The 27,357-nt window shown below is 43.8% G+C and overlaps 2 protein-coding genes across 3 annotated transcripts in view; both read left to right on the top strand.

The window, feature by feature from the left end:
• Nucleotides 1-4,483: 4,483 nt before the first annotated feature.
• The window catches only part of Fermt1 (FERM domain containing kindlin 1), a 42,598-nt gene continuing 19,724 nt past the window's right edge, over nucleotides 4,484-27,357 (top strand). Inside the window, exons 1-8 of one of the 2 annotated variants that reach the window (XM_070006774.1) lie at nucleotides 4,484-4,906; nucleotides 7,654-7,861; nucleotides 12,589-12,822; nucleotides 19,061-19,207; nucleotides 21,297-21,510; nucleotides 23,503-23,605; nucleotides 25,929-26,036; nucleotides 26,753-26,884. In XM_070006774.1, the coding sequence (XP_069862875.1) occupies nucleotides 7,711-7,861; nucleotides 12,589-12,822; nucleotides 19,061-19,207; nucleotides 21,297-21,510; nucleotides 23,503-23,605; nucleotides 25,929-26,036; nucleotides 26,753-26,884 (1,089 nt within the window). In that variant the 5' untranslated portion in view covers nucleotides 4,484-4,906; nucleotides 7,654-7,710. Of the gene's footprint in view, nucleotides 4,907-6,896; nucleotides 7,229-7,653; nucleotides 7,862-12,588; nucleotides 12,823-19,060; nucleotides 19,208-21,296; nucleotides 21,511-23,502; nucleotides 23,606-25,928; nucleotides 26,037-26,752; nucleotides 26,885-27,357 lie in introns of those variants that run through there. The other variant, XM_070006773.1, reaches the window with a different exon arrangement.
• Nucleotides 18,074-18,820, top strand: LOC138816736 (large ribosomal subunit protein eL42-like). Its single transcript, XM_070006775.1, has one exon. It carries the CDS (start codon nucleotides 18,106-18,108, stop codon nucleotides 18,403-18,405), a length of 300 nt encoding a protein of 99 aa, XP_069862876.1. The 5' UTR covers nucleotides 18,074-18,105; the 3' UTR covers nucleotides 18,406-18,820.

Here is a 27,357-nt window from a genome sequence, read left to right on the forward strand (position 1 = left end):
TGAATAAATATCTAATGAAGTAAAAATTACATTCTCTGCCAACATGCACACAGCTGTGGTTTCGTGCAAATTACATTGTATGTGTCTTATTCCATTTCGTACTCAATTGGGAGACTTTTAGCATATGTATGAGCTCAAGATTAATGGAGAAATGTATGTTGCATTCGTTTTGTCAAATAAAACCATTCATCAAAAAGTTAAACTACCTCTTTATTCTTTCAAGCAGCTTTCTTGTTCTATCTAAATTATAGCATATATAGAATTATTTTTTAACTTCAATGGCTCAGCTAATGGAAGGGGAGGCGCTAGAGGAAGCAAGTTATGTGTGATTGGCAAATAAAAGTAGCTGGGATGGTTCTCGAAGGCCCTTTGCTTGTTTGGTTCTCAGTTGTGTTTGCTGAATAGAGGGTATGGTCACACTTCTCATCCAGTCCAGCCCACTGATATTCCACATGGCAATGTAGTCACAGCTTTCCCTAATGAAGGTACTAACAACACACCTGCCAGTTCCTCAGCATCTAGATGACGGGTAATAGATAGGATTGCAATATTTGTTTCAGGAACATGAAAAATTTTGATGTCAAGACTAACAATGTCTCTCTATATATATACACACACACACACACCTTTGGCTAACCTGAAATATAATAACTAGGTACTAATTTAAAAAAACTTGAAGCCAGGTAGCTCACATCTGTAATTCTAGCTACTCGGGAGGCTAAGATCTGAGGATTGAGGTTCAAAGCCAACCAGGACAAAAAAAAGTCCATGAGACTCTTACCTATAATTAACCACCAAAAAGCTGGAAATAAAGCTGTGGCTCAAGTGGTAGAACTCCAGCCTTGAGTGAAAAAGCTAAAGGAGACCTGGACATTGGTGGCTCACACCTGTAATCCTAGCTACTCTAAAGGCTGAGAACTGAGGATTGTGGTTCAAAGCCAGCTCGGGCAGAAAAGAGATTCTCATCACCTGTAAACCACTCAAAAGCCAGTAGTAGAGATGCGGCTCAAGTGGTAGAGTACTAGCCTTGAGCAAAAAAGGGACATTGCCCAGGCCCTGAGTTCAAGCTCCCAGACCGGCATTTAAAATGTTAAGGGAAAGCATGAAGCCCTGAGTTCAGGACTGGCACACACACGTGCACACACACACTCACACACACACAGAGTGAGAACGAGAGAGAGAGAGAGAGAGAGAGAGAGAGAGAGAGAGAGAGACCTTGACTGGGAATGTAGCTCAGTGGTAGAGCACTTGCCTAGGTTGAATTACCAACACCAAAAGCAAACAAACTAAAATTTAAAGCAGTTTCTGAGAAACTACAGCGTCCATGGGTATCCACCAAAATCTTATTCAAAATTTCATACTCTCTCAAATTCAACTTCTTTCCTGAAGCCTAGTGCCCTGCCCTGAGCAGTCTGCACAGATGCCCGAAGCAGACACCGGGCTCCTGGGTTCCTTCCTTGCATACTTCAGCGTGAAGATGAAGGCTGGGCCTGCTTCATCCAAGTGTTTCCATAACTATTCAGTATCTAGTAGATAGAGTGGCTGGGTAGTTAAATCTATTGCTTATTAATATGTCTGCATTAGGGCTAGGAATATGGCTGAGTGGTAGAGGGCTTGCCTTGCATGCATGAAGCCCTGGGTTCAGCTCCTCAGTATCACATACACAGAAAAAAAGCCAGAAGCGGTGCTGTGGCTCAAGTGGTAGAGTGCTAGCCTTGAGCAAAAGAAGCTCAGGGACAGCGCCCAGACCCTGAGTTCAAGCCCCAAGACTGGCAAAAAAAAAAAAAAAAAAAAAAAAGAAGAGAGAGTTTTTGCACTAATTAAATAACATATCCAGAATGATGGCCCTGCTTGGTTTTTAGTTTGGGGGATTTTGTTTATGTTGTTTTGGTGAGTTTTTGGTTTGGTGTGTGAAGGATCTTGGCTGTGTAATCAGGCTGGCCTCAAACTTGTGGTAGTCTTCCTACCTCTGCCTCCAGAATTCTGGAATGATCAGTGTACACCTCCACATTTGGGGCTCTGCTTATTTACAAGAGAGAAAAAAGTGAGGGTGTATGTGTACAAGAGAGAAAAAAGTGAAGGTGTGTGTGTATGTGTGTGTGCTTACATGCATGCATGTGTATATGAAATGAAATATATATATATATATATATATATATATATATATATATATATACACACACACTCTTTTTTTTTTTGTCAGTCGTGGGGCTTGAACTCTGGGCTTGAGCGCTGTCCCTCAGCTCTTCAGCTCAAGGCTAGCACTCTACCACTTGAGCCACAGCACCACTTCGGTTTTCTAGTGATTTATTGGGGATAAAGAGTTTCAGGGACTTTCCTGCCCGGGCTGGCTTTGAACTGAAATCCTCAGATCTCAGCCTCCTGAGTAGCTAGAATTACAGGTGTGAGCCATCGGTGCCCGGCATAAATATTTTTATTTGTGCCTCTACTGGTCACTGTCCCCAAGCTTTTTCACTCAAAGTTGGCACTCTATCACTTGAGCCATACCTCCACTGCCAGCTTTTGGGTGTTTAGTTGGAGATAAGAGTCTCTGACACAGCCGGGCACTGGTGGTTCACTCCTGTAATCCTAGCTACTCAGGAGGCTGAGATCTGAGGATCGCGGTTTAAAGCCAGCCCGGGCAGCAAAGGCCGTGAAACTCTTATCTCCAATAAAACCACTAGAAAACCGGAAGTGGCACTGTGGCTCAAGCAGTAGAGTGCTCGCCTTGAGCTGAAGAGCACAGGGACAGTGCCCAAGCCCAGAGTTCAAGCCCCACAACCAACCAAAAAAAAAAAAAGAGTCTCTGACATTTCTGCTCTTTCTGGCTTCAAACCATGAGCCTCATGAGTAGCTAAGATTACAGGCATGAGCCATGACACGCAGCTGTGTATGAAACATTATTTCACTTAGTGACACAGCTCTCAACCACCTAAACCATCTCCCACTTTAGTCCGTAAAGGTCCCTAACTTAATGGTAATATTCAACTAAACTTTTTAAACAGTTTTTGTTGTTGTTGTTATTAGTTGTAGGGCTTGAACTCAGGGCCTGGGCACTGTCCCTGAGCTTCTGTGCTCAAGGCTAGCACCTAGCACTATACCACTTGCCACAGTGTCACTTCCAGTTTTCTGGTGGTTAATTGGTAATAAAAGTCTCATAGACTTTCCTGCCCAGGCTGACTTTGAACTGTGACCCTCAGATCTAGGACTCCTGAGTGGCACCGGCACCCAGCAAATTAATTTTTTAATATGTTTTTACAGTGCTGGTGATAGGTGAGCCACTCCCTAGCCCTTTAAATTTACAACACATTCAAATCTAAACACTTTCTGAACATGATAATGTCCCAGCAAATAGACATGGACATGGTAATGTCCAAGCAAATAGATATTCGACTTCCAAATGTTACCTTTGCATTAAAATTTAACTCACTTGCTGGGCACCAATGACTCCTACCTGTAATCCTAGCTGGAGGAGGCTGAGCTCTGAGGATCACAGTTCACAGCCAACTCAAAGCAGGGAGTCCATGAGACTCTAATCTCCAACTAACCACCAAAAAGCTAGAAGTGGCTCAAGTGGTAGAGTGCCAGCTTTGAAATAAAAGATAAAAAAATAAAAATCTCAGGGACAGTGCCCAGGCCCTTAGTTCAGTACTGGCACCGAAAGAAATGATGATGATGATAATGATGATAGTAATAATAAATAATAACTCACTGCACTGAAGTCTGCATTACACTACATAAAATTCCAGGAACGGTGGATACTCCATCCTACCGACCCATTTTCCAGATGAAGAAGTGAGATTCCTGTTTCCCTTCCCTTCCCAAGTACCTTAAGAGCCCAGCCCCAACCAGGCAACCATTTAGCACAACAGCCTGGTAGGGGAGAAGGGAAGAGAGGCTGGGACAGGTTGTGTAAATCTCCAAGGACACCGCCCTTGCTGAAGAGCCCAGTACTCCGGAACTCCATTGAACTGGGGGAGTGACCCGCCAGACAGGCTGGTGAACGCGAGGTGAACCAAGCTCAGGGGCGCGGCCCAGACTCTTGGCGGAGCGCAGCACTGGGGGTGGCACGGTGGGGGGAGGGGTCCCCCACGTTGGATGTCTCCCTCCTCCCTTCCAGGGGCTTTACATGGCGCTTACTCACAGATGAATCGCTTCGGTCTCTCCCACCTGGCTGAGATCACAGGTTGCCGGGTGGCATGGAGAAAAGCAGACAGGGATTCCAGCCAGGAAGTGGAGTCTCTCTTGGGGCGCCTCGGGGCGCGCTGGGGCTGTGGGCGATGTGTCCCTCCTCCACCCTCCACCTCCTCCAGCCCAAAGGCTACTTTTTTTTCTTCCTCCCCCCCCCCTCCCCGCCCCGGCCTGCAGCCTGCGCCGCGCCTCCCTTCCCTTGCAGCAAGACCAAGCAGGCCCGGGGCTGGGCGTGCCCTCGCCTGCCCCGGCGGGGCGCGCTCGCCTCCCCGGGCCTGGCTGCCAGGGGCGGGGACCGTGCACCCCGGCTGAGCTTCGTCATCGCTCACGGTGATACCAGAAACGGTATTCGAGGTTATCCAGACCGAAAACGGTCGCAGGCCGACCCAACTCCCCCACCCCACTGTCGGTGGGAGATCTGTGCGCCCATACACACACACACAACACACACACAACACCCAACACACACACCACACAACACAACACACACACACACAGCACACAACACAACACACACACCCAGCACACACACCCAGCACACACACAACACACACACAACACACAACACACACACACAACACACACACACAACACACACACAACACACACACACCTGGATTGGATCGGCCCCGGGTGTCCACAGCCTGGAGCTTCCAAGTGTCCACGTGCCCCTCTGCAAAGAAAAGGACTCCACCTGCCCGGTGAGGGAAAGGAGGTGGGTACTTGGACTAGGGATGGGGATGGAGAGGGGGGTTCGGCCAGCCGGGAGAGGGGGACCGCATACCACGTCCCCACACTTTCTGCAGCCTTTTGCAATGCAATCGCAGTTGATATGGGAAATAATCTCTCCGGTGTTGTCTACCTTCTCTCACCCGGCCAAAAATTTAAAAAAATAAGTAAGTTGGGTTTCCCTTCCAGCCGGCCAGTACCTTTTCTGTCCACCTAACAACCGCCCCAACGCCCTGACGACTCTGGCTAAAACCAAAGGGAGCTGCGATCTCGGATCCCAAGCACCCTGCCACCTTCCAGGGGGGAATCCGTGGGGGGTATTTCTCCCACCTTCCCCCTCCCTCCTCTCTTTCTGGAACTTCGGGGGAAGGAAGCTGGCTGCTTATTAGGCTCAACTCTTCTTGTTTTGGTCTCCCTAAGTGTGTTTTCCCCCCAGCTGAAGTTTGTTGTTTCTCTTCAACAAGTAACAGCTTGCTGGGGAGGAAAAGTTCGCCCCAGCGCGGGCACAGAATGATAGGAAAGAATGTGATAGTCTGGTTTGGGGTGGAATTTTATTGTAAGAGAATCATTGTCAGTTTCCTACAGAAGTGTTTTGATCTCTGGGATTAGGAACGGAGAGGACCTCGTGTCTTGTAACCCATGATACAATCAACAAAGGAGTCATCTTAAAAGAAAGGTTACTTAGGCCTTTATTTATGTACAAAATATTCTGGGGGGAAAAATGACATCTCTGATGATCTTAGAGATCTTAAAGTTCTTCAAAAACAAGCTCAGAGATGTAACTATGAAGGGAATATAGTAATATATTGTAATATATTATGTTATATATAATAATTTTTAAAAAGCGCTGTGTTAGTTAGAAATGATTTGCGTGGATAGAAGCTACAGAGAGTTTCACTGGTGTGGTTTTTGAACAGTGCTTTTATATTGGTCTTGCAAAATTATCCAAGCGATTTCCCAAAGTGCTGGATACATTTGGAGTAAGAAGGACATAGATTAATGTCTCAGCTCCACCATCAAACTGTGTGGCAAGTAACCTGACCTTCCAGAGCCTCAGTTTCCTCATTTGTAAGTGGAGAGGAAGGAGCCGGTAAAGCAGCTAACAGGACAGGAAATGCAGAGAACAGCACCTAGAAATCACCAATGGCAATCTGTTAGGAAGCTGTGCAAGTGGCCACCCTGCAGGGTCTGTCCAATTATTTAAAAAAAAAAAAAAAAGCAGAAGGAGTTACTTCTGAACACTTGAATTTGGTTCAGTCACATTAAATCTATCCCAAAGGGTTCACAGCCATCAACTTATAGATTCTCATTGATCAGTTTATCTATTTAGGGACGGGGGGAAGGAGGGAGGGAGGGAGGGGAGAAAAAAGTTTTAATTAAAAGCAAAATGTCTGGGGTGCATGGCTCAAGTGGTGGAGCTCATGAAAGTCTGAGTTCACCCCTCCCCCCCACCCAATAACACCAAAAAACAATGTCCCTCAGGGGTTATCATAATACCACTTTGGTCATGATTTACTGGGTTGAAGGCACCTGAACTCTGGAACTTATTTTTTTCATTGTGATTCAGTGTGAGTCACCATAGCGCCTAGCACCTCCAGGTGCTAGCTCGAAACAGAGTCACTGAGTACAGCGAACAGCCCTCTTGAAGAGAATCTTCAAGATACCCACAGTTAGGGCAGAACACACTGCCTTCCTTGGTGCAGGCCTTTGTGAAAAACATAGGCTCCTCATAAGCCACCTGAGTATAAGGGAAAGATCTGCGTGGTCATCTGAATGGTTTTTATTTTAAATCTTTCAAACAGCCTAGATCAGTAATATTGTTTTCTGTTTCAAAGAAAATACATCTCAAGTTCTTTTTAAGTTTGGTAAGTTTTGGCTTCTAGTGTTCCTATAACCACTTCCCCCTCTGCCCTCCAAAAAGAAGCATGTCAGTTTGGCTACAGCCATTTTTCTTTTTGGCCCCTCCAGTAAGTAGACAAATAGAGGTTTGAAGTTCCCACCCCCATCTGTACTTTGAAGACTTAAGCTTTCTAGGTCTGTCTTACCCTGGCTTGTTTTTTGTTATGTGTTTCTTTAACTTGGTTGTGCTTGAGTTTGAGCCCAGAGCCTCGAACTTCCTAGGCAGGAACTCTGCCCCTTGAGCCACATTTCCACTTCCAGAATTTTTGCTGGTTAATTGGAGATAAGAGTCTTTCGGCTTTGTCTGCCCAAGTTGGTTCTAAACCTCAATCCTTTGATCTCAGCCTCCTGAGTAGTGAAGATTATAGGCATGAGCCACCATCTCCTGGATAAAATCAACTTTGTTGAGGTATGATTTACATATAACAAAATTCACTGAACTATGTACATTTAAAATCTGTGCGTTTTATTATACACAAGACATATCTCCATAAAGTTGATCAGTTTAATGTATCATGGAACACTGCCAGGATTTACTGCCTCTGGTTCAAATAATTCAAAGAAGACCAGAAAAGGCCAGTAGAAAGGGAAAGTGAATGTGGGTGTGCCTGAAAGATAAAGGACATTTACAGTCAAGTGGTCTTGGATGGGTGGCACTGAATGGAAAGATAAAATACACACATTTACATGGTTTGAGATGAGTTTTACAAGGCTTTTTGTCTTTATCATTAAGCTTCCTGAATTTGATACCTGGGCACCAGGAATCTGGCAAGAGTTTGTTGGAAGAAGAAACTTAAAATGAAAAATAAAAACAAAAGTATGTTTGTCCCTCAGGATCTACTGGCCCAGTCGGTTGCGTCCCAACCCCAAAAGAGGCCTTCCTTCGCTATAATGCTAGCATCCGGTGACTTTGCCTCTGCTTCCTGGGAGCTCGTGGTCCGAGTGGACCACCCAAATGAAGAGGAACAGACTGACGTCACACTGAGAGTGTCCGGAGACCTGCACATTGGGGGAGTGATGCTCAAGTTGGTGGACCAGATCAGTGAGTTACTGCTTCTGAGTAGCCCTCTGGTATATCACTGCTACCTGGCTAGCCAAGGCTGCCTGAGCATTCACATGTTTCTGGCCACCCAGAGATGTGAGCTTGTCCTTCCCCTACACCCCACCCCCCAGGTCTTCTCAGAAAGAGAAAGGAGAATGGAAGGGCCAAGAGCCTTTTGTGTCTGTGTGTACATGCCCACATACGCATGTCTGTTTCTGTACTAGGGCTTGAACTCAAAGCTTGGGTGCCATTCCTTGAGCTTTCTGCTCAAGACTGGTTGCTCTGCCTCTTGAGCCACACTACCATTTCTGGCATTTTGCTGGTTACTTGGAGATAAGAATCTCAAAGGCTTTTCTGCCACAGTTAGCTTTGAAACACAATCCTTAGATCTCAGCTTCCTGAATAGCTGGGATTATAGGACCATCACCCAGCTAAGAGCTTGAAACTACACCGAACAGCGTTTGTCAAAACATGATTCTTGAACAAGGCATGGTGGTATACATATCAATGATCACAGGACTGCAGAGACCGAGGCAGGAGAATCTGAGTTCAAAGCCAGCCTGGGCTGGGCTGCATCTTGTCTCAAAAAAGAAAAAGAAAAGCAATGTGGAGTCTTTGGTGGCATACTAAATCTCCCAAGTATGTATGTACATATGAAGCTGTATTTCCACATGACCCAGTCCACCAATAACATGCCACATGATTTCAGGTGATGAGGAATTAGACTACTATGGTCATGCTGCCACAATTTATTTTCAGCTCTGACAAATAGTAGAATATGTAACAATTGTCTCTTTTTTTTTTGGGGGGGGGGGGTCAGTCATGGGGCTTGAACTCTGGGCCTGGGCGCTGTCCCTCAGCTCTTCAGCTCAAGGCTGGCGCTCTACCACTTGAGCCACAGCGCCACTTCCAGTTTCCTGGTGGTTTATTGGAGATAAGGGTTTCGTGGCCTTTCCTGTCTGGGAAAGATCCTCAGACCTCAGTCTCCTGAGTAGCTACAGGGGTGAGCCACTGGCACTGGGCTAACAATTGTCTGGCAAACATTTCAGTTGTGGATTTCATTAGTCCATTTTATTAGTCTAGCCAAACAGGGTGACTACTGTTAACGCTTGGTTGTTCAGTGCTAGTAATCTTCTGCTAATGCATTTTAGTTGATGCCTTTTTTAATTTTTAATTTTTATAGTTATTGTAAAGGTGATATACTGAAGGGTTACAGTTATATAAGTCAGGTAAAGAGTACATTGCTTTTTGGACAAAGTCACTCCTCCCCTCACTCTCTCCCGGCTAATGCTTTATTTATTTATTTGTTTTCCAGTCTTGGGGCTCAAACTCTGGCTGTCCCTGAGCACCCTTTTTGCTGGAGGCTAGGGCTCTACCACTTAGTCACTGAGCCACTTCCAGTTTACCCCAGGATTAAGATAAGAGATAAGAGATTAGAGATAAGAGTCTCACAGGCTTTCCTTCCCCCAGCTGGCTACAAACCACCATCCTCAGATCTCAGCCTCCTGAGTAGCTAGGGTTACAGGTGTGAGCCACTGGTGCTGCCCAGCTCTGCTAATACATTTTATAACATAGAAATGTTCCTGAGAAGACAGTTATCATATGATCCTGCGCTACTGCCCTTTTCTAAGCAAAGAGAAGTCTGCAGGTCATACTCTTCACAGTCAGAAGTCACCATGATGGACTTCACATTTAAGGGTGCATTGTTTTCTCTGTATTTCTTTTAACTTTTATTTAAGACCTGGGATATGGCTTTGCATTTTTACAGAGATAAAAATCTGTTTTACAAGTCTTTCTGCAGTGTGATTTGCATACAGAAAAGTGTACTGATCTCAAGGGTCGGGTTCAATGAGTTGTGGGTCATGTAATCATCACGAAGATCAAAAAATTGTTCCCCTTCCCAAGCCCCACCCAGTCACGGTGAGCCCAAGGGTGAACACTCTCCTGCCCTCCAACACCAGTGGCTTGGTTCTGGACTTCTTGCAAATGGAATTGTACAGGATACACTCTTACACATCTGCTTTCTTTCACTCAACATGATATATGAGATATTTACCCAGATTCTTTTTTTTTTTTTTTTGCTTATGTGGTGCTGAGGAATCGAACCCAGGGCCTCATGCATGCAAGGCAAGCGCTCTATCACTGAGCCACCTTCCCAGCCCCTTACCCAGATTCTTGTACATCGTTGGGAATCATTTCATCTTATAGCTGTATAATATATATATTTTTTTGCATGACTCTGATGTAATATATCCATTGGTAGAATTCTGAGTCATCTCCATCTTCAGATCCCATAGATGTGAGCATACACAATTATTGTCTTTCTGTGGACATTTCTGCTGGGTATTTTTGTTACTGTTGTTACTAAGGGTGACCACTCTCCTGGCTTCTAAGGCCATAGGCATGCTTCCACTGAGATATCACTAGAATTCAGCATCACAGAAAAGTGAAATGTCAGTCTTACAGAATTTCTGTGTGAACACTGATGCTTCTTGCCATTCAACAGTGTCAGGATACATTTCTATAAGAGAAAGGAGATGGATTCAACAAAGCTAAATGCTTCACCAGATCTCCTTTAACACTCTAAGAGTATTTGTTTTAGAGAAATAAAGCTTTAAGGAAAATTAATATGATTTCCAAAAGCACAAAAGACACGAGCTAAGTTAAGAAGTTGGGAAATCAGACAGGTGAGATGGAGAAGTTTGAGTAAGGATATAACTTAGTTTCCTAGTCATGACAAAATCCTAAGATTTAGGGGTTGGGAAGGTGGCTCAGTGATAGAGCACTTGCCTTGCATGCATGAGGCCCTGGGTTCAATTCCTCAGCACTACATAAGCAAAAAGAAAAAAGCCGGAAGTGGCGCTGTGGCTCAGGTGGTAGAGTGCTAGCCTTGAGCTGAAGAGCTGAGGGACAGCGCCCAGGCCCAGAGTTCAGGCCCCATGACTGGACCCCCCCCCAAAAAAAAATCCTAAGATTTAGTGAATCGACGCTTGATTCTGCACATACAGAAATGAGGCCACAGAGTAACAATGGTTTCTGGGCTGTTTCTTTGCTCTCCTGGTCTGACATCCCAAACTCTGCGGGCACTGAGTTCTTCTTTATGCTCTCTTCAATCCCCTCAACTGACTCCTGCTTTATAGGCATGCACAAGGTAGGCTTTTTCTTCTTTTGGACCTTTGACTTAGGTTTTTATTCTCTAAGTCAATACTTTTTGCCTACAAATAAAAATCACAAGAAAAAGTCATCTAAAAGAGGCATTCTTGGTTAAGCATCCTAGATGGTAATGTCCAAGCTCTTAGGACATATTTTATTCTTGGTTTTGACAATCTTTTGCCTTCTTCTCCAATCATTATTTTTAAATTGAACTCAAGGCTTAGGATCTGTCTGGTATTTTTCCCTTCAAGGTTAGTGCTTTACCACATGAATCACAGCTCCTTTTCTAGATTTTTTTGGTAGTTAATAGGAGATAATTGAACCATGATCCTCAGATCTCACCCTTCCAAGTAGCTAGGATTACCCAATGAAGTTTTAGTCAAAGCCATCACAGTGCCAATACATCCTAAGAACAAGGACATTCTCAACATCGTCACAGCACAACCACTGAAGTCAGGGATGTTTTTAATTAATAACTTTTTTTTTGGTGAAAATACCGTACAGAGGGGTTACAATTACATGAGCAAGGTAATGAGTACATTTCTTATCAAGCATTGTTGCCTCTTCCTTTGTTTTTCCTCTATCATCCCTGCCCTCCCATCTCCCCCACCACCCCACCAAAGTTGTAAAGTTTGTTTTTTGATATAACGTCTTATCCATCTCATTGTTGCAATGGGTCCACCTGTCTCCCTATTTAAACAATTTGTTTTTTCCCTTCCCCTCCACAAATTACATCAATATCAAATACAGTGAAAACAGGGGTTATACCATGGGGGAGGGGACATGCAAAGCAACAAAGAAATCATCTTATAAATATCTTAGAAACAATTGCAAGAAAGAAAAACCATTTGAGTCCTTATCTTGGGGTTAATTTTGCCTAACATCAATTTATCTGACTGTTTCCGCTTGTCTCAGACATATACTAGTTATTGCAAATAAGGGAAACCGTGGGACCTATGCTTCTTTGGGCCTGGCTTGCTTACTTCCCTTACTGTAATTTTTTCCAAGTCTTTCCATTTCCTAACAAATCAGTGGCACAGAAATTTTTAGAACAACAGTTATGTTCTAGCCAGGTGCCAAAGGATCACACCTATAATCCTACCTACTCAAAAGGCTGAGATCTGAAGTCAGTGATTTGAAGCTAGCCTGGGCAGAAAAGTCTGTGGGGCTCCTATCTCCAATAAACCACAAAAAGCTTAGAGTAGAGATGTGGCTCAAGTGATAGAATGCAAGCTTTCAGTGGAAAAGCTAAGGAATAATGCCCAGGCCTGAGTTCAAGCCCTAGTACCAACACACATACACACACACAAACACGCACACACACAAAGTTATGTAAGGCTCCTGCCACACTGCTTCATTAAACAATATAAGGTTCACACTTTGATTTCTCCCACTTTGTCTTGGAGACACTGGAGAGAAGCCGCGGACAGTTGAGCCTTGACCTCTGCAGGAAGATGGTAGCTGAAGACCTGTGTTCAGTTCAGGTTTTATATGCCAGAACACAGACTCTGAGCTGCCTAGACCCTCCATGCACAGCTCTCTGTCTGACATGTGGGCTTTCCATTTTTTTCCAGACATAGCCCAAGACTGGTCAGACTTTGCTCTCTGGTGGGAACAGAAGAACTGCTGGCTCCTGAAAACCCACTGGACTCTGGACAAGTGTGGCGTGCAGGCAGACGCCAAGCTTCTCTTCACCCCTCAGCATAAGATGCTACGCCTCCGCCTGCCCAACGGAAAGACCGTGAGGCTGCGCGTCAGCTTCTCTGCCGTGGTGTTCAAGGCTGTGGGTGACATCTGTAAAGCCCTGAGTGAGTACCCCGGAGGGCTCCAGAGCCCCTGAGTCTGTCCCCAATGGAAGACAGGACAGTGACCTGTACTTTTTGCCTGCTTCAATAGGAGGCACAACATCCAAGCCCAGTGAAGTGGAACAAAACCACATGAATCTTGATTGGCTGAAAGCTGAGGTGTGGCTCAGGTGGTAGAGCCAGCCTTGAGCAACGAAAAAAAAAAAAAAAAAAAAGCCAAGGGAGATTGTGAGACCAGGAGTTCAAGCCCCAGCCCCAGTACTGGCACAAATAAAACCTTAATGGCACAGGACAGATTCATTCCTAACAAGCTGAAGACTATTTCAAAAGACATTTGCAAGTACAGCCATTAAAATTGGTACTTGGGCTGGGAAAGTGGCTCAGTGGTAAAGTGCTTGCCTTGCATGCATGAGGACCTGGGTTCAATTCCTCAGCACCATATAAGCAAAAAGAAAAAAGCCAGAAGTGGCCCTGTGGCTCAAGTGGTAGAAAGCTAGCCTTGAGCTGAAGAGCTGAGGGATAGCGCCCAGGCCTAGAGTTCAGGCCCCATGACTGGACTAAAAAAAAAATAAAATAAAATTGGTACTTTTCCCTCAATTCATTTCTTCATATATATTCTTATCATTCTTATTTAAGGAAAGGTGGAGGTTTTTAACTCCATCACCAAAGGACTGGTGAGTCTCTACTGTCTTGGAGATGGCCGTGTTTCCACATCTTAATTATCTCGTTCCCACCCAATTCTAGTAAATAATTCTGTTTCCTCGAGTCCCTGGTGCATTTAATTGAGACTGGAAGCCTAATTCTTTATGGGTTGGTATCCCATAAGATGGCAGTCAGCAGTCATTAAGACAACACATTTGTTTGTGAGACATCATAAAAGGAGAAGATCTTGTGCCAAGACCATGATCTGATTTTAAACATTTTTAGACCTGTATATGTATCTTCTCCGGTACCAAAGGCCAAAGTCAACATTTCAGGACATTATCACTGCATAACCTCTTCATAACCTTTCATTCTCTCACTCAATAAGTATTTACTGAGCACCTCGTATGTGGCAGGCAGTGTGGGGAATGGTGGAGAGGCTTAGCGGTAAACATTGAAGCCCCTGCCTTTGTGGAGCTCCCACGCTAGCAGGCACAGCTAAAGTAACTGATAAATGTGCATAAGAAAGGAATATAGCATAGAGCTGAGCACCATGTTTCAGACCTGTAGATTCACTGTTTGCAGCCAGACCTACCAAAAGTTTACAAAACCACCTAAACCAATCTAACGCTGTGTGTGGTGGTACATACCTGTCCACCTATGCAAGAAGTGCAAATAGGCTTGCAATCCAACACGCTGAAGCCTAAGAATGAGATCTTATGCAAAAAAAAAAAAAAAAACCTACAGCTAAAAGGGCTGGAGCATTGTTCAAGAGGTAGAGCACCTGACTGACAAGCACCAGGCCCTGTGTTCAAACTCTAGTGCCACAAAAAAAAAAAAAAAAAAAAAAAAAAAAGCCAGGCACCGCTGGCTCACACCTATAGTCCTAGCTACTCAGGAGGCTGAGATCTGAGGATTGTGGTTTGAAGCCAGCCCAAACAGGGAAGTACATGAGACTCTTATCTCCAATAAACCACCAGAAAACAGGAACTGGCACCGTGGCTCAAGCAGTAGAGCCTTGAGCTGAAAGGCTCAGGGACAGAGCCCAGGCCCAGAGTTCATGACCGACCCCCCCACTTCCCCCCCCAAAACAAAGGAGAAGAAGAAGATAGAATGTTGAAGGGAAGAGATAGAGAAAAGGTGAAAAGAACGACCAGAATTGAGAACAGGAAATAGAAAAGAAGCAGAACCCATTTCCTGACATCCTGAATCCTGACTTTTGACACAATGTGTGGTTTCACACCTGCTGCCCAAAAACTATTGAGTGAACCAATGGATGAAGCCTCCCACTGCAAACATCATGGTTGTAATTGTGTCCCAATGCACAGCAGGCCAATGACAAGCACAAAGACACCTGCTTTCAGTGGCATTCTAATGAAGCTTTGGAAACAAAGCAAGCAATTCAATGAATTGTTCCACATCCACAGTAGACCAGAACTACATGAACAGCAGTAGACACAGGGCTCTTTGCCCGTTTAGGTACTTACAGTTGTTTTAAGGGCTCCTGTTAGCATTTCTATCTGTCCGTCTGTCTATCTTTCGGTCCATCTGTCTGTCTGCCTGCCTACCTGCCTACCTGCTTGTCTGTTACAAGATCTTGTTATGTAGTCCAGACAGCTGGTATACTCACTATATGTAGTCAAACCTGGCCTTAGACTCAAAATTCTCCTGCCTCCATCTTCCAAGTGCTGAGATTGCAGGTGTGAACCATGATGCTCAGCCACTCCTTGATATTTCTCTTCATGGATTTTATATCGGAGCGATTGAAGCTAAAGCCAAATCAAATTTATCAGAATAGAATTTCCCTGGGAAAACAAATTTCCCAAGCACAGATCGTGGGCCACAGGAGATAACAAGGGTTCTTTTCTTCTTGTTTTGTTATTTTATATTTAATTCTTGAACTCAGGGCTTTGCACTTGCTGGGCAGGCACTCTATCACTTAAGCCATACCTCCAGTCCTTTTTGCTATGTTGTTGGGTTTGTTTGTTTGTTTTTGGCGGGGGAATCTCACTTTTACTCAGGCCAACCTAGACTTCCATCCCTCTTTTTTTTTCTTTTTTTTTAAATAAGTTTTTTATTGTGAAAATACTGTACAGAGAGGTTACAATTACATGAGCAAGGTAATGAGTACATTTCTTTTCAAGCTTTGTTGCCTCCTCCTTTGTTTTTCCCCTACCATCCCTGCCTTCCCATCTCCACAACTACACCCTCCCCCATCCCCACCACCAAAGTTGTAAAATTCGTTATTTCGACATAGCATCTTGTATATCTCATTGTCGCAATGGATCCACCTGTATCCCTGTTTAAACAATTTGTTTTTTCCCTTCCCCTCCCCAAATTATACCAACATCAAATACAATGAAAACAGAGGTTATACCGTGGGAGAGGGACATACAAAGCAACAACAAAAAAAAAAAAATCACCTTATAAATATGTTAGAAACAATAGCAAGAAAGAAAAAAAAACATTTGTGTCCTTATCTTGAGGTTCATTTAGTCTAAAGACCTCGGAGTCAAAGCAGACACTTTGAAAACATTACAGGATGGAATAGGAGAAACCCTACGCCTCCTTGGCACAGGCCGAAATTTTCTTAATAGAGACCCAGAAACACAACAAATCAAAGAAAGGTTGGACAAATCGGATTGCATGAAGTTGCAGAGCTTCTGCATAGCAAAAGACAGAGCTAGCAAGATCAATAGAAAGCCCACGGATTGGGAGAAGATCTTCACTAACCACACAACAGACAACGGTCTCAATACTAAAATATACCTGGGACTCAAAAAATTAAATCCCCCAACAACAAATCCTCAAAGAAACAACTGCCCAATAAATGAGTGGGCTAAAGACTTACAGAGAAACTTCTCTGAAGAGGAAAGAAGAATGGTCAATAGATACATGAAGAAATGCTCAACCTCCCTAGCCATAAAAGAAATGCAAATCAAAACAACATTGAGATACCACCTCACTCCAGTTAGAATGGCTATAATCAAGAACTCTAATAACAACAGATGCTGGAGGGGATATGGCCAGAAGGGAACCCTACTGCATTGTTGGTGGGAGTGTAAACTTGTTCCATCCCTCTTTTTGCACAAAGCATGGATGATAGGCACTGTGGGTCCACCATGCCCAGTTTTTAGGTTTTTGTTTCTTTTATTAGTTGATATGAGAGTCTTGCAGACTTTTTCCCCAGGCTGTCTTCAAACTATGACCCTCCTCCTCTCAGCCTCCCAGAGAGCTAGGATTACAGATATGAGCACCACGCCTTTTTTTTTTTTGGTTAGTCGTGGGGTTGAACTCTGAGCCTGGGAGCTGACCCTGCACTCTTCAGCTCAAGGCTAGAGCTCTACCACGTGAGCCACAGCGCCACTTCCGGTTTTCTGGTGGTTAGTTGGAGATAAGAGACTCATGGACTTTCCTGCCCAGGCTGGCTTTGAACTGCAATCCTCAAATCTCAGCCTCCTGAATAGCTAGGATTACAGGCATGAGCCACTGGCACCCTGCTTGTGAATTTTTTAATTTTACTTATTTTTCCACCACACCTAACTTTATGTTTAATTTTTACACTGGAATTACTTTAGTCCTCAACAACCTTGGAATGATTTGTTTTATGACCTAACAATCAGACATCTGTGCTGATTAAAGGGAAAGGCAAACTGCATTGCTAGTCTGTCTCTGCCCTTAGCAGTGTGTGACCTGATTGGATGAGTGAAGTCAGTATGTGGACTTCTAGGAAAGCTGCCCAGGAGTTACAAAACAGCCACATTCCTTGGCTTTTACCTGGGATCAGAATCCCTCAGTACTGTTAATAGCTATCAGCAGACCTGATCAGAAACTCATACATTGCCTAAAGAGAAGATTAACATAGTTTGGTTTCTCCAGAAGCAGGCCCTGAGATAGGGAGTCAGGTACAAATGGTTTCTTTGGGAGACTGATGCCAGGAAGAGGGGTGGAAAAGTGAGATCAGGAACAGCATAGTCTCACCAGCCAAGTCACACTGGAGAATCTGCAGCATCTGGGGTTCCCATCTTACTGGACAAAGGTGTTTACATCCACAGAGGAGGATCTTATGCTCCTCCAAATTCCCTGACCAGGGAGCAGCTCAGGCAGTGGCTGGCAGTCAGAGCACGCTCTAAGGGCAGAGAAATGAATAGTGGAGGCCCTCAATGCCATAAGTCTGTGCAGAAGGGAGAGCTAGGCCATGAAGATGTCTGGCCTAAGAGTAAAAAAGCTGTTGGACCAGATGCTAGGGTCTCATGTTTATAATCTTTGCTAGTCAGGAGGCTGAGATCTGAAAGTCAAAGTTTGAAGCCAGCCCTGGCAGAAAAATCACACACACACACACACACACACACACACACACACACACACACACACACACACACACACACACGCTGGAATGTGGAAATATGACTTAAGTGGTAGAGCACTAGCTAGCCTGGCAGAAAAATCACACACACACACACACACACACACACACGCTGGAATGTGGAAATGTGACTTAAGTGGTAGAGCACTAGCTAGCCTTGAGTGGAGAAAATTAGGGACAGTGCCAAGACCCTGAGTTAAAATCCCAGTATTGGCAACAACAAAAATTGCTTAGGGATATGGAAGGTAAAGAATTGAAGGACCAGGCTTCCTGCCATCATGGTTAACGTTCCTAAAACCCGCCGTACTTGTAAGAAGTGTGGCAAGCACCAACCTCACAAAGGCAAGGATTCTCTGTATGCCCAGGGAAAGCATCGTTATGACAGGAAGCAGAGTGGCTATGGCGGTCAGACTAAGCCAATTTTCCGGAAAAAAGCTAAGACTACAAAGAAGATTGTGCTGAGACTTGAATTTGTTGAGCCCAACTGTAGATCTAAGAGAATGCTAGCTATTAAGAGATGCAAACATTTTGAATTGGGTGGAGATAAAAAGAGAAAAGGGCAAGTGATCCAGTTTTAAGCTCCAACTTTTGTTATGAAGACAATAAAATTGTGAGGTCAAATTCAAAAAAAAAAGAATTGAAAGACCTATGATCCACAAAGCAAAACAGACAGTCTTTTGTGGTTGGCTAGATGGAAGTTTGGGGTTTGGAAGTGAGCCTAGTGGGGTTTTTTTGTTGCTGTTTTTGTTTTTGTTTTTGTTTTTTTAAGTAGCAAGAGAGGGAGAAAGAAAAGAGGGAAAGGAGAGAGAAGGAAAGGAAAGAAAAAATTGGTGTTAAACAGATGATGCTAGAACGACAAAATGCTAAGTGGTTTAGGTGGGAGCAAGTACATGAAGAAGCATTATTTATACTATCCCTTCCCTGGCAAGCCTTTGACCTTGAACTTTGACCTATGTCTCCATCCCCTGTGTGCCCCACCCTCCACAGGGATCTCTGCTCTCCTTATTTCTTCAAAACAGGATGCAAATTGTTTCTTCCATTTACCTTTCAGGAACTTCTTGAGACAACATGTCTCAGGAAAAGGACTCTGGGCCTCAGAAGGAATTTTCTTTTTTCTTCTTTTCTATGGATTCATCTACTTAATCTAGGGAAATAACATCTTGTGGAATTTTCTTCTCCTTTTTATTTTTCTTCTCTCTTTAGTTTTTGTTATTTTTGTTTGTTTGTTTTTAGATATTAGACGATCAGAGGAACTCTCCTTGTTAAAGCCTTCTGGGGACTATTTTAAGAAGAAAAAGAAAAAAGACAAAAATAACAAGGAACCTGTTATTGAAGATGTTCTAAACTTGGAGAGTTCTTCAACAAGTTCTGGTTCACCAGGTAATAGTTGTTTTGATTTCTGAATGTAGCTTAAAACTCAAGCAGGAAAATTACACCCTCTCTGGCCATCAAAAGAATAACAAAATGCTGGGCATCAGTGGCTCACACCTGTAATCCTAGCTACTCAGGAGGCTGAGATGTGAGGATCATGGTTTGAAGCTAGCCCAGGCAGGAAAGTCCCTGTGCTACTCTTATGTCCTAGCTTTGACCGCAAAGAAGCTCAGGGACAGCGCTCAGGTCCTGAGTTCTAGCCCCACAACTGACAAAAGAAGAAAGGAAGGAAGGAAGGAGGGAGGGAGGGAGGAAGGGAAAGAAGGAAGGAAGGAAGGAAGGAAGGAAGGAAGGAAGGAAGGAAGGAAGGAAGGAAGGAAGGAAGGAAGATTGCAGAACTGGTGGCTCATACCTAGCTATTTAGGAGGTGAGATCTGAGAATCACAGTTCAAAGCCAGCCCAGGCAGGAAAGTATGTGATAACTTTTATCCAAATAATCATCAAAAAGCCAGAAGTGGAGTTCTGGCTCAAGTGATAGAGCTCCAGCCTTGAGCAAAAGCTCAGCACCTAAGCTTTGAGGTAATTTCTCTCTCTCTCTCCCTCCCTCCCTCCCTCCCTCTCCCTTCCTCTCTCCCTCTTTCTTTTTCTTTTTCTCTCTCTCTCTCTCTCTCTCTCTCTCTCTCTCTCTCTCTCTCTCTCTCTCTCTCTCTCTCACACACACACACACACACACACACACACACACACACACACACACTTTTTTTAAGACTAGTGAGTTGAGCAAGAAATATCCAGTTCGGTTTACAAATCTCAAAAGTTTACTTAAGACTTATATTCAACAGATAGGCTCCACAACTCATGATTTTAATTGCATATCTTATGTTGCTGCTGAATGCAAAATTTTAGCAAAATTGGCCATGAATTGGGGATAAAACAGTGGTATTTAGAAAATAGATGAGTTGGATCTTTCAAACATACTTGCTTCTCCCTTTCTCTCTTTGTGATTCTTTTTTTTTTTTTTTTTTTTTTCCTGATCCGAAGGCTTTAACTCAGGGTCCTGAGCTTTTTTTTTTCCAGAGCTGAGGACCAATCTTAAGGCCTTGCACTTGTCAAGTGCTCTTCCACTGAACTAAATCCCCCAACCCCCTGAGCTTTTTTTCCCCAAGTCCAGCACTCTACCACTTAAGCAGCAAAGCTCCACTTCTGGCTTTTTGGACTTTTATTGGAGGTAAGAGTCTCACAGACTTTCCTGCCCAGGCTTGGCTTCAAATAGCGATCCTCAGATATCAGCCTCCTGAGTAGCAAAGATTATAGGCATAAGGTACTAGCTACCAGCTGTAATTCTGTCTTGATGTGACTCTTTCCTGAATTCAATTTTTCATTGGGCCTTTAAGAGGGGGTCAGCTAAAAAATTCTGGAGAGACATATCCCTTTCTTTTTTATATCAAAATAATTAAGGTTCTAGCTTGCTTGCAACACTGGTGGCTTTCTTCTTGCACAGTATATTCCAATGTGAAGAATAAAAGAGGTCTTTGTACTTTAAACAAACGAGAGACAGATAATCTAGCTGCTGAAGTCTTAACATTGGCAGGTGCTGCTGTTTGCTTAAGGAGCTGCCTGCAGCCTTGTACAGCTGCTTTGTGCCAGGTCCCCCGTGCTGTCCAGCCTTCTGCTGAAGTCAGAGAACTTGACGTGGCTAGGAGGGAAATGGTCTTCAGTGTCTATCTGCATTGAGATTTAGAAGCTTCTAGATCTTTGCACTTCTAAGAGCTGCAGACACAGACAAGATCCTACCTGTGTAGAACTAACTTCTCATCAGCCTGACACCTATGGTTAGTCTACATAGTACTTTTAAAGTCAAAATTCATTTTGGTGCAAGGAATGGACTCCCCCTCCCATAAAGAGTCCTACTCTATGCAAATGGCAGGATGGCTCAAGTGGTAGAGTGTCCGCCTTGAGTGAAAAAGCCAAGGAAGAGCACAAAGCCCTAGTTCAAGCCCTAGTACCAGCACTAAAATTAGTTAACATATCCATACACTGAATATTAATTAATATGTATAGTATATAACTACGAATCTGAGTGTTCCTTTACTTGCAGTAAGTCCTGGCTTATACAGTAAGACCATGACTCCCACCTATGACCCCATCAATGGGACACCGGCGTCATCCACCATGACATGGTTCAGTGATAGCCCCTTGACAGAGCAAAACTGCAACATCCTGGCCTTCAGCCAGCCTCCTCAGTCACCGGAAGCACTGGCTGACAGGTACCAGCCCCGGACTCTGATCGATAAAGCCAAGCTGAATGCAGGGTAAGGATGGGACTCCATTTTGCTTCTGTCTGACATAGAGAGTTGCCATGGAGATGGGGACTCTTTTAAGTTAATAGGCCTGGAGACTTAGTTAGCAAAAACCAGAGCTGACTTATAGCCAGGATGTATGCTATATCTTGGTCATTCTTGTTCCCCAAAAGAACCTGAATGGAGCTGTGTGTGTGTGTGTGTGTGTGTGTGTGTGTGTGTGTGTGTGTGTGTGTGTGTGTGTGTGTGTGTGTGTGTGTGTGTGTGTGTGTGTGTGTGTGTGTGTGTGTGTGTGTGTGTGTGTGTGTGTGTGTGTGTGTGTGTGTGTGTGTGTGTGTGTGTGTGCGCGCATGCGCGCGCCAATACTGGGAGCTGCAGACACAGACAAGACCTCTACCTTTGTGTAACTAACTTCTCATCATCCTGACTCATATAGTTACTCTACATAGTACTTTTTAAGTACTGGGGCTTGAACTCAAGGTGCTGTCTCTTAGCTTTTTCACTCAAGGTTAGCACTCTAACACCTGAACCATACCTCTGCTTCCAACTTGTTGCTCGTTATTTGAACATAAAAGTCTCATGGACTTTCCTGCCCAGTCTGGCTTTGAACCATGGTCCTTAGATCTCAGTGTCCTGAGTAGCTAGGATTACAGGCGTGAGCCACCAACACAGAGCTTCAAGCCACTTTTTGTCCTGTGGTATTATGCCACAGCCATCTCTTTATCATTTTGTTATTGGCTTTTAGTTTCTACCCTTCACCATTACCTGAATTCTAAAATTATAGCATTCAGTATAAGATCCACTAGCCACATGGGACTATTTAAACTTAAATTTGGAACTCACACCAGATGTTGTGGCACACACCTGTAAACCCAGCACATGGAAGACCAAAACAGGAGGCTTTCAAGTTTGAAGACATTCTAAACTATATAATGAGGCAAAAAAAAATACTTGACATAATAATAACATTCTATGGTTCCTTCTGTCCTTCGGTGGATTATTTTAATGTGTCAAGAAGAATACATAATATTCTTGTTGTCTAATGACCATTTAATGTATGATTTCATTTGCTTATTATCAAACTCACAGCCTTGAATGTATGAAGTGAGCATTCTCCCCTGATCTGTATCCCTGACCTGAGAACGTTCTATTTATTATTATTCTATTTTATCTTAACCTGATATAATTATATATTCTACGTATTCTATACCCTCTTCTATTTCACCTTAAAAACTACCAAACAAGATGAAAATGTAAGATATCATTGTGTGCTTACTAGTTTTTTGTTGTTGTTGTTGTTGTTGTTGTTGTTGTTGGGTCCGGTCATGGGGCCTGAACTCTGGGTCTGAGTGCTGTCCCTTAGCTTTTCAGCTCAAGGCTAGCACTCTACCACTTGAGCCACAGTGCCACTTCTGGCTTTTTTCTTTTTGCTTATGTGGTGCTGAGGAATCGAACCCAGGGCCTCGGGCATGCAAGGCAAGTGCTCTACCACTGAGCCACCTTCCCAGCCCTGCTTACTAGTTTTGATATCATTTACTCTGCCTTTGATCGAGGATGGCTGGATAGATAAACAGATAGAGATGGATGGATGGATGGATGGATGGATGGATGGATGGATGGATGGATGGATGGATACATGGATACATATAGACATATATAATGCAATCTATAACATAACATAATGGGCTTGTATAAGAACTGATGAGCCAGGCACCGGTGGCTTATGCTTGTAATCCTAGCTATTCAGGAGGCTGAGATCTGAGGATCACAGTTCAAAGCCAGTTCAGGCAGGAAAGCCCATGAGACTCTTATCTCTAATTAACCACCAGAAAACAGGAATTGGCACTGTGGCTCAAGTGGTAGAGTGCTTGCCTTGAGCTGAAGAGCTCAGGGATAGCGTCCAGCCCAGGCCTAGAGTTCAAGCCCCACAACCAACCAACCAACAACAACAAAAAAAAAAAAACTGCTTGCCCGGCTTTGAAACCCCACTGTGTCATTCTCTAGTTGGCTGGATTCCTCACGCTCCCTTATGGAACAAGGCATCCAGGAAGATGAGCGACTGCTGCTACGATTTAAATACTACACTTTCTTCGACTTGAATCCTAAAGTAAGAAACTTTTTCTTCTGGTTTTGCTTTATTTCCCCTCTTATCTCTTTCTTAAGGTGGATGCCGCGAGCTGTATGTAAAACTGAGTCATTTGCTTATCAAAATTAATGATAACTTGAGTGATCTTTTGGTCTGTACCCATTAGACTAATCCATGTGCATTGGCCTCTGAGCTTCTACCTTTCTCTTCCAAGCACCCAAGCTAAGCTGTCCCTGAGTTATCAGGAATCTCTCTGGGTCTTTGTGCTCATCCAGACACATGTCCTGGCATGTGTCCTGTTGTAAACAGAGTGAAGGGTCCTCTGAACAACTGCAGAACAACCTCATTGCATTGTCCCTGTGCTGACTGTGTGTGTTGATCTTCTCCATTTACTGCAGGCCACTTGTCCGTGAATCTTGCCTTGCCAACCTTTAGTCCAGATTCTTTTCTTGTCCACAGCAGTATTTCTTACTTGATTGTAATTAGTATTATATGATTATATTATAATAGTATATATTATTATATTAATTATAATAATGACTGATAAACCAAGAATTAAACCAGGTACTGGGACTCAAACTGTAAGACACTAATGTTTTCAAAATTAACATACTGAAAACATAAGAGCGCAGAATGAAACAGTTACACTGAAGTTTAGTAACAAAAGCCTTTTTCAAAGTGGGTAGGATAATATGTGTTCCTTAAAGAATGGAATCAAGTAAGATTTGGTGGCTGTTCTCATACTTTGATTCTAAGTCAATGCACATTACAGTGTCCTCTATGAAAGGCAACATAGCAATATCTATCAGAACTATGTTTCCAGGAGTTGGGATTCAGAACAGTGGAAGAACACTTGCCTAGCAAGTACAAAGCCCTGAGTTTGGTCCTCAGCACCATAAAAGTATATATGTATACAAGGAAAGTTATTGTTACATTATTTGTTGCAGGAAAAGATGGGAAACTGCTTAATGTCTATCAGAAGAGACCTGGTTAACTATATTATGTCATGTCCATACTACATTATTATTAAAAACAATCCATCTATATGAACGCTTTTCCCTCCCTCTCTTCTTACCTCTTTCTCTCCCTCTCCTCTTTCCTCCTCTCTCTTCCTCTCCTCTCTTCCTCCTGTTTCCTTTCCTCCCTCCCTCTCCATCCCCCTCCTTCTCCTTCTCATTCTTCTTCCTTTTTCTCTCTCTATGTGTCTCAAAGACTCAAGAAGATAGTTTCATGAACATCATGCATGAGGTGTTTTTAGCTGTCCAGTCTGATTGACCTATAATTTATATACTACTGTAAGTATAAAAAGTGTCATTTAATACATGTTTATACACTAGAACAACAAGATTTCCAAAATAGATCCTTCAAACATATTTTTGGCCAGTCACCCAACCAGTGTGCTTACCCAGGCCCAGCCATCTGCCTTCTGTCTCAAAGTTTGCCTTGTCTAGAAATTTCCTGCAGATGATCCATACAGGCTGTCATCCTCTGTGTCTGGATTCTTCATCAGGCATGCATCTGAGGCTCTGCGTACTTGTCTGTATCAGCGGTGTCCTCCCTCTTCTTGTCAAGTAGCACCCCGTTGTATAGCAGGGCCACATTTCATTATTCATCTGCCAGCTCAGTGAGGGACATTGGATTGTTAACAGTTTGGGGCCACCAGGAATAGTGATGCTATACCTGTTCTGATGTTTGTTCTTGTTTCATTTTGGAAAAAGCCGAGCCAGCCAAAGGTGTTGACTTTGCACCAGCAAAGTCAAAAACAAAAAATTTTTAAAATCTGAAGACTTTTTTAAGAGTCACGATTCCCACCCCCTGAATTCCACCCACTCATTTCTGCACATGTCTTTCTTACCCCACAGCATTGACAACACTGAGAAGGGTCAACTTGCCCCTTTGAAGAAGCTCCAGAAAATACTGAATGCAGTGGGACACTGTGGCAATGGAAAGATAAAATGTCCACCCAGTTTTCTAAATGAAAATATAGTGCACCTGATTCATAGAAAATGGCCTGGGGCTGGGAAGGTGGCTCAGTGGTAGAGTGCTTGCCGTGAATGCATGAGGCCCTGGGTTCGATTCCTCAGCACCACATTAACAAAAAGAAAAAAGCCGGAAGTGGCACTGTGGCTCAAGTGGTAGAGCGCTAGCCTTGAGCTAAAGAGCTGAGGGACAGCGCCCAGGCCCAGAGTTCAGGGCCCACAACCAGACCCCCCCCAAAAAAAGAAAATGGCCTGGAGAGTTCTAGAGTCTTTGTGCTATAAATGTACCCACCACATACATGCACACACACACATACACACACACATATGCATACACTCATATTCAACACTGTCTCTTTCTCTAGTACGATGCTGTCCGTATAAACCAGCTCTATGAACAGGCCAGGTGGGCAGTTCTCCTGGAAGAAATTGACTGCACGGAGGAAGAAATGATGATCTTTGCGGCGCTACAGGTATGGGGACTCTATGACAAACCAAGTGCTGATGAAAGTTTTGTATTCTTTATGCTGTTTGCATCTTTGCTGAAATTAATGAACTCAAAGAGAATACATTTAAATTGAAAATACTAATCTGCACAGGTGCAAATCCTAGGTAAGGTATCTGTTGTGCAAGTCTGTGTGTGTGTGTGTGTGCGTGTGCGTGCGTGTGCGTGCGTGTGTGCGTGCGTGTGTGTGCGTGCGTGTGTGCATGTGCGTGCGTGTGTGTGTGTGTGTGCGTGTGTGCGTGTGTGTGTGTGTGTGTGTGTGCTCTGAGGCTTGCATTCTCATGGACTATGTGCTATCCCTGAGCTTTTTAGCTCAAAACTAGCACTGTACCACTTGAGCTATGATTCCACCTCCACTGTTTTCGGTGGTTAATTGGAGATAAGAATGTCAGACTTTTCTAGGCTAACTTTGAACCACAATTCTCAGATCCCAGCCTCCAGAGTAGCTAGGATTTCAAGCTTGAGCCAACAGTGCCCAGTGATGAGGACAAACCAAGTATGAACATGACTAAGTAAAGACTTTGTGGGCCAAGTAGTCAGGTGGAAATGTCATTGACCTGCCACAGGCAAGGGTCCGCTTTTCAGGAGATGTTGGGGATGCCAGGAGAACTCTCTCCAAAGAAAAGCAAATGGCTTATGGACCTATTTGTTGTGATAACGTTTCTTAAACATCTCTAATTGTAGTACCATATCAGCAAGCTGTCCTTGTCTGCTGACATCCAGGATTGTGCACACGAGTCTGAGGTCGATGAAGTCGAAGCAGCACTGTCTAATTTGGAAGTGACTCTTGAAGGTGGAAAAGCAGACACCACTTTGGTATGAACTCTCCTGTTCACTCAGAATGGTGGCTTTGTTCTGATGGACAAACATAGATGAGCTTTGTAAAATTAGAAAAAAGAGGCTATAAGCCAGGCACCAGTGGCTCACGCCTATCCTAGCTACTCAGGAGGCTGAGATCTGAGGATTGTGATTCAAAGCCAGCCCAGGCAGGAAAGTCTGTAAGATTCTTAGCTCCAATAAACTACTCCAAAAAAGCCAGATGTGGTACAGTGACTCAAGTGGTAGAGCGCTAGCCTTGAACACATAGAGGCTCAGGGACAGCACCCAGGTCTTAAGTTCAAACCCCAGGACTAGTCAGGGAGAAAGAGAGAAAGAGAGAAGAGAAAGAAAGAAAGAAAGAAAGAAAGAAAGAAAGAAAGAAAGGAAGGAAGGAAGGAAGGAAGGAAGGAAGGAAGGAAGGAAGGAAGGAAGGAAGGAAGGAAGGAAGGAAGGAAGGGAAGGAAGGAAGG

Source organism: Dipodomys merriami, unplaced genomic scaffold (assembly GCF_024711535.1).
Source record: "Dipodomys merriami isolate MVZ:Mamm:240054 unplaced genomic scaffold, mDipMer1.0.p SCAF_7, whole genome shotgun sequence".
Lineage (NCBI taxonomy): Eukaryota > Metazoa > Chordata > Mammalia > Rodentia > Heteromyidae > Dipodomys > Dipodomys merriami.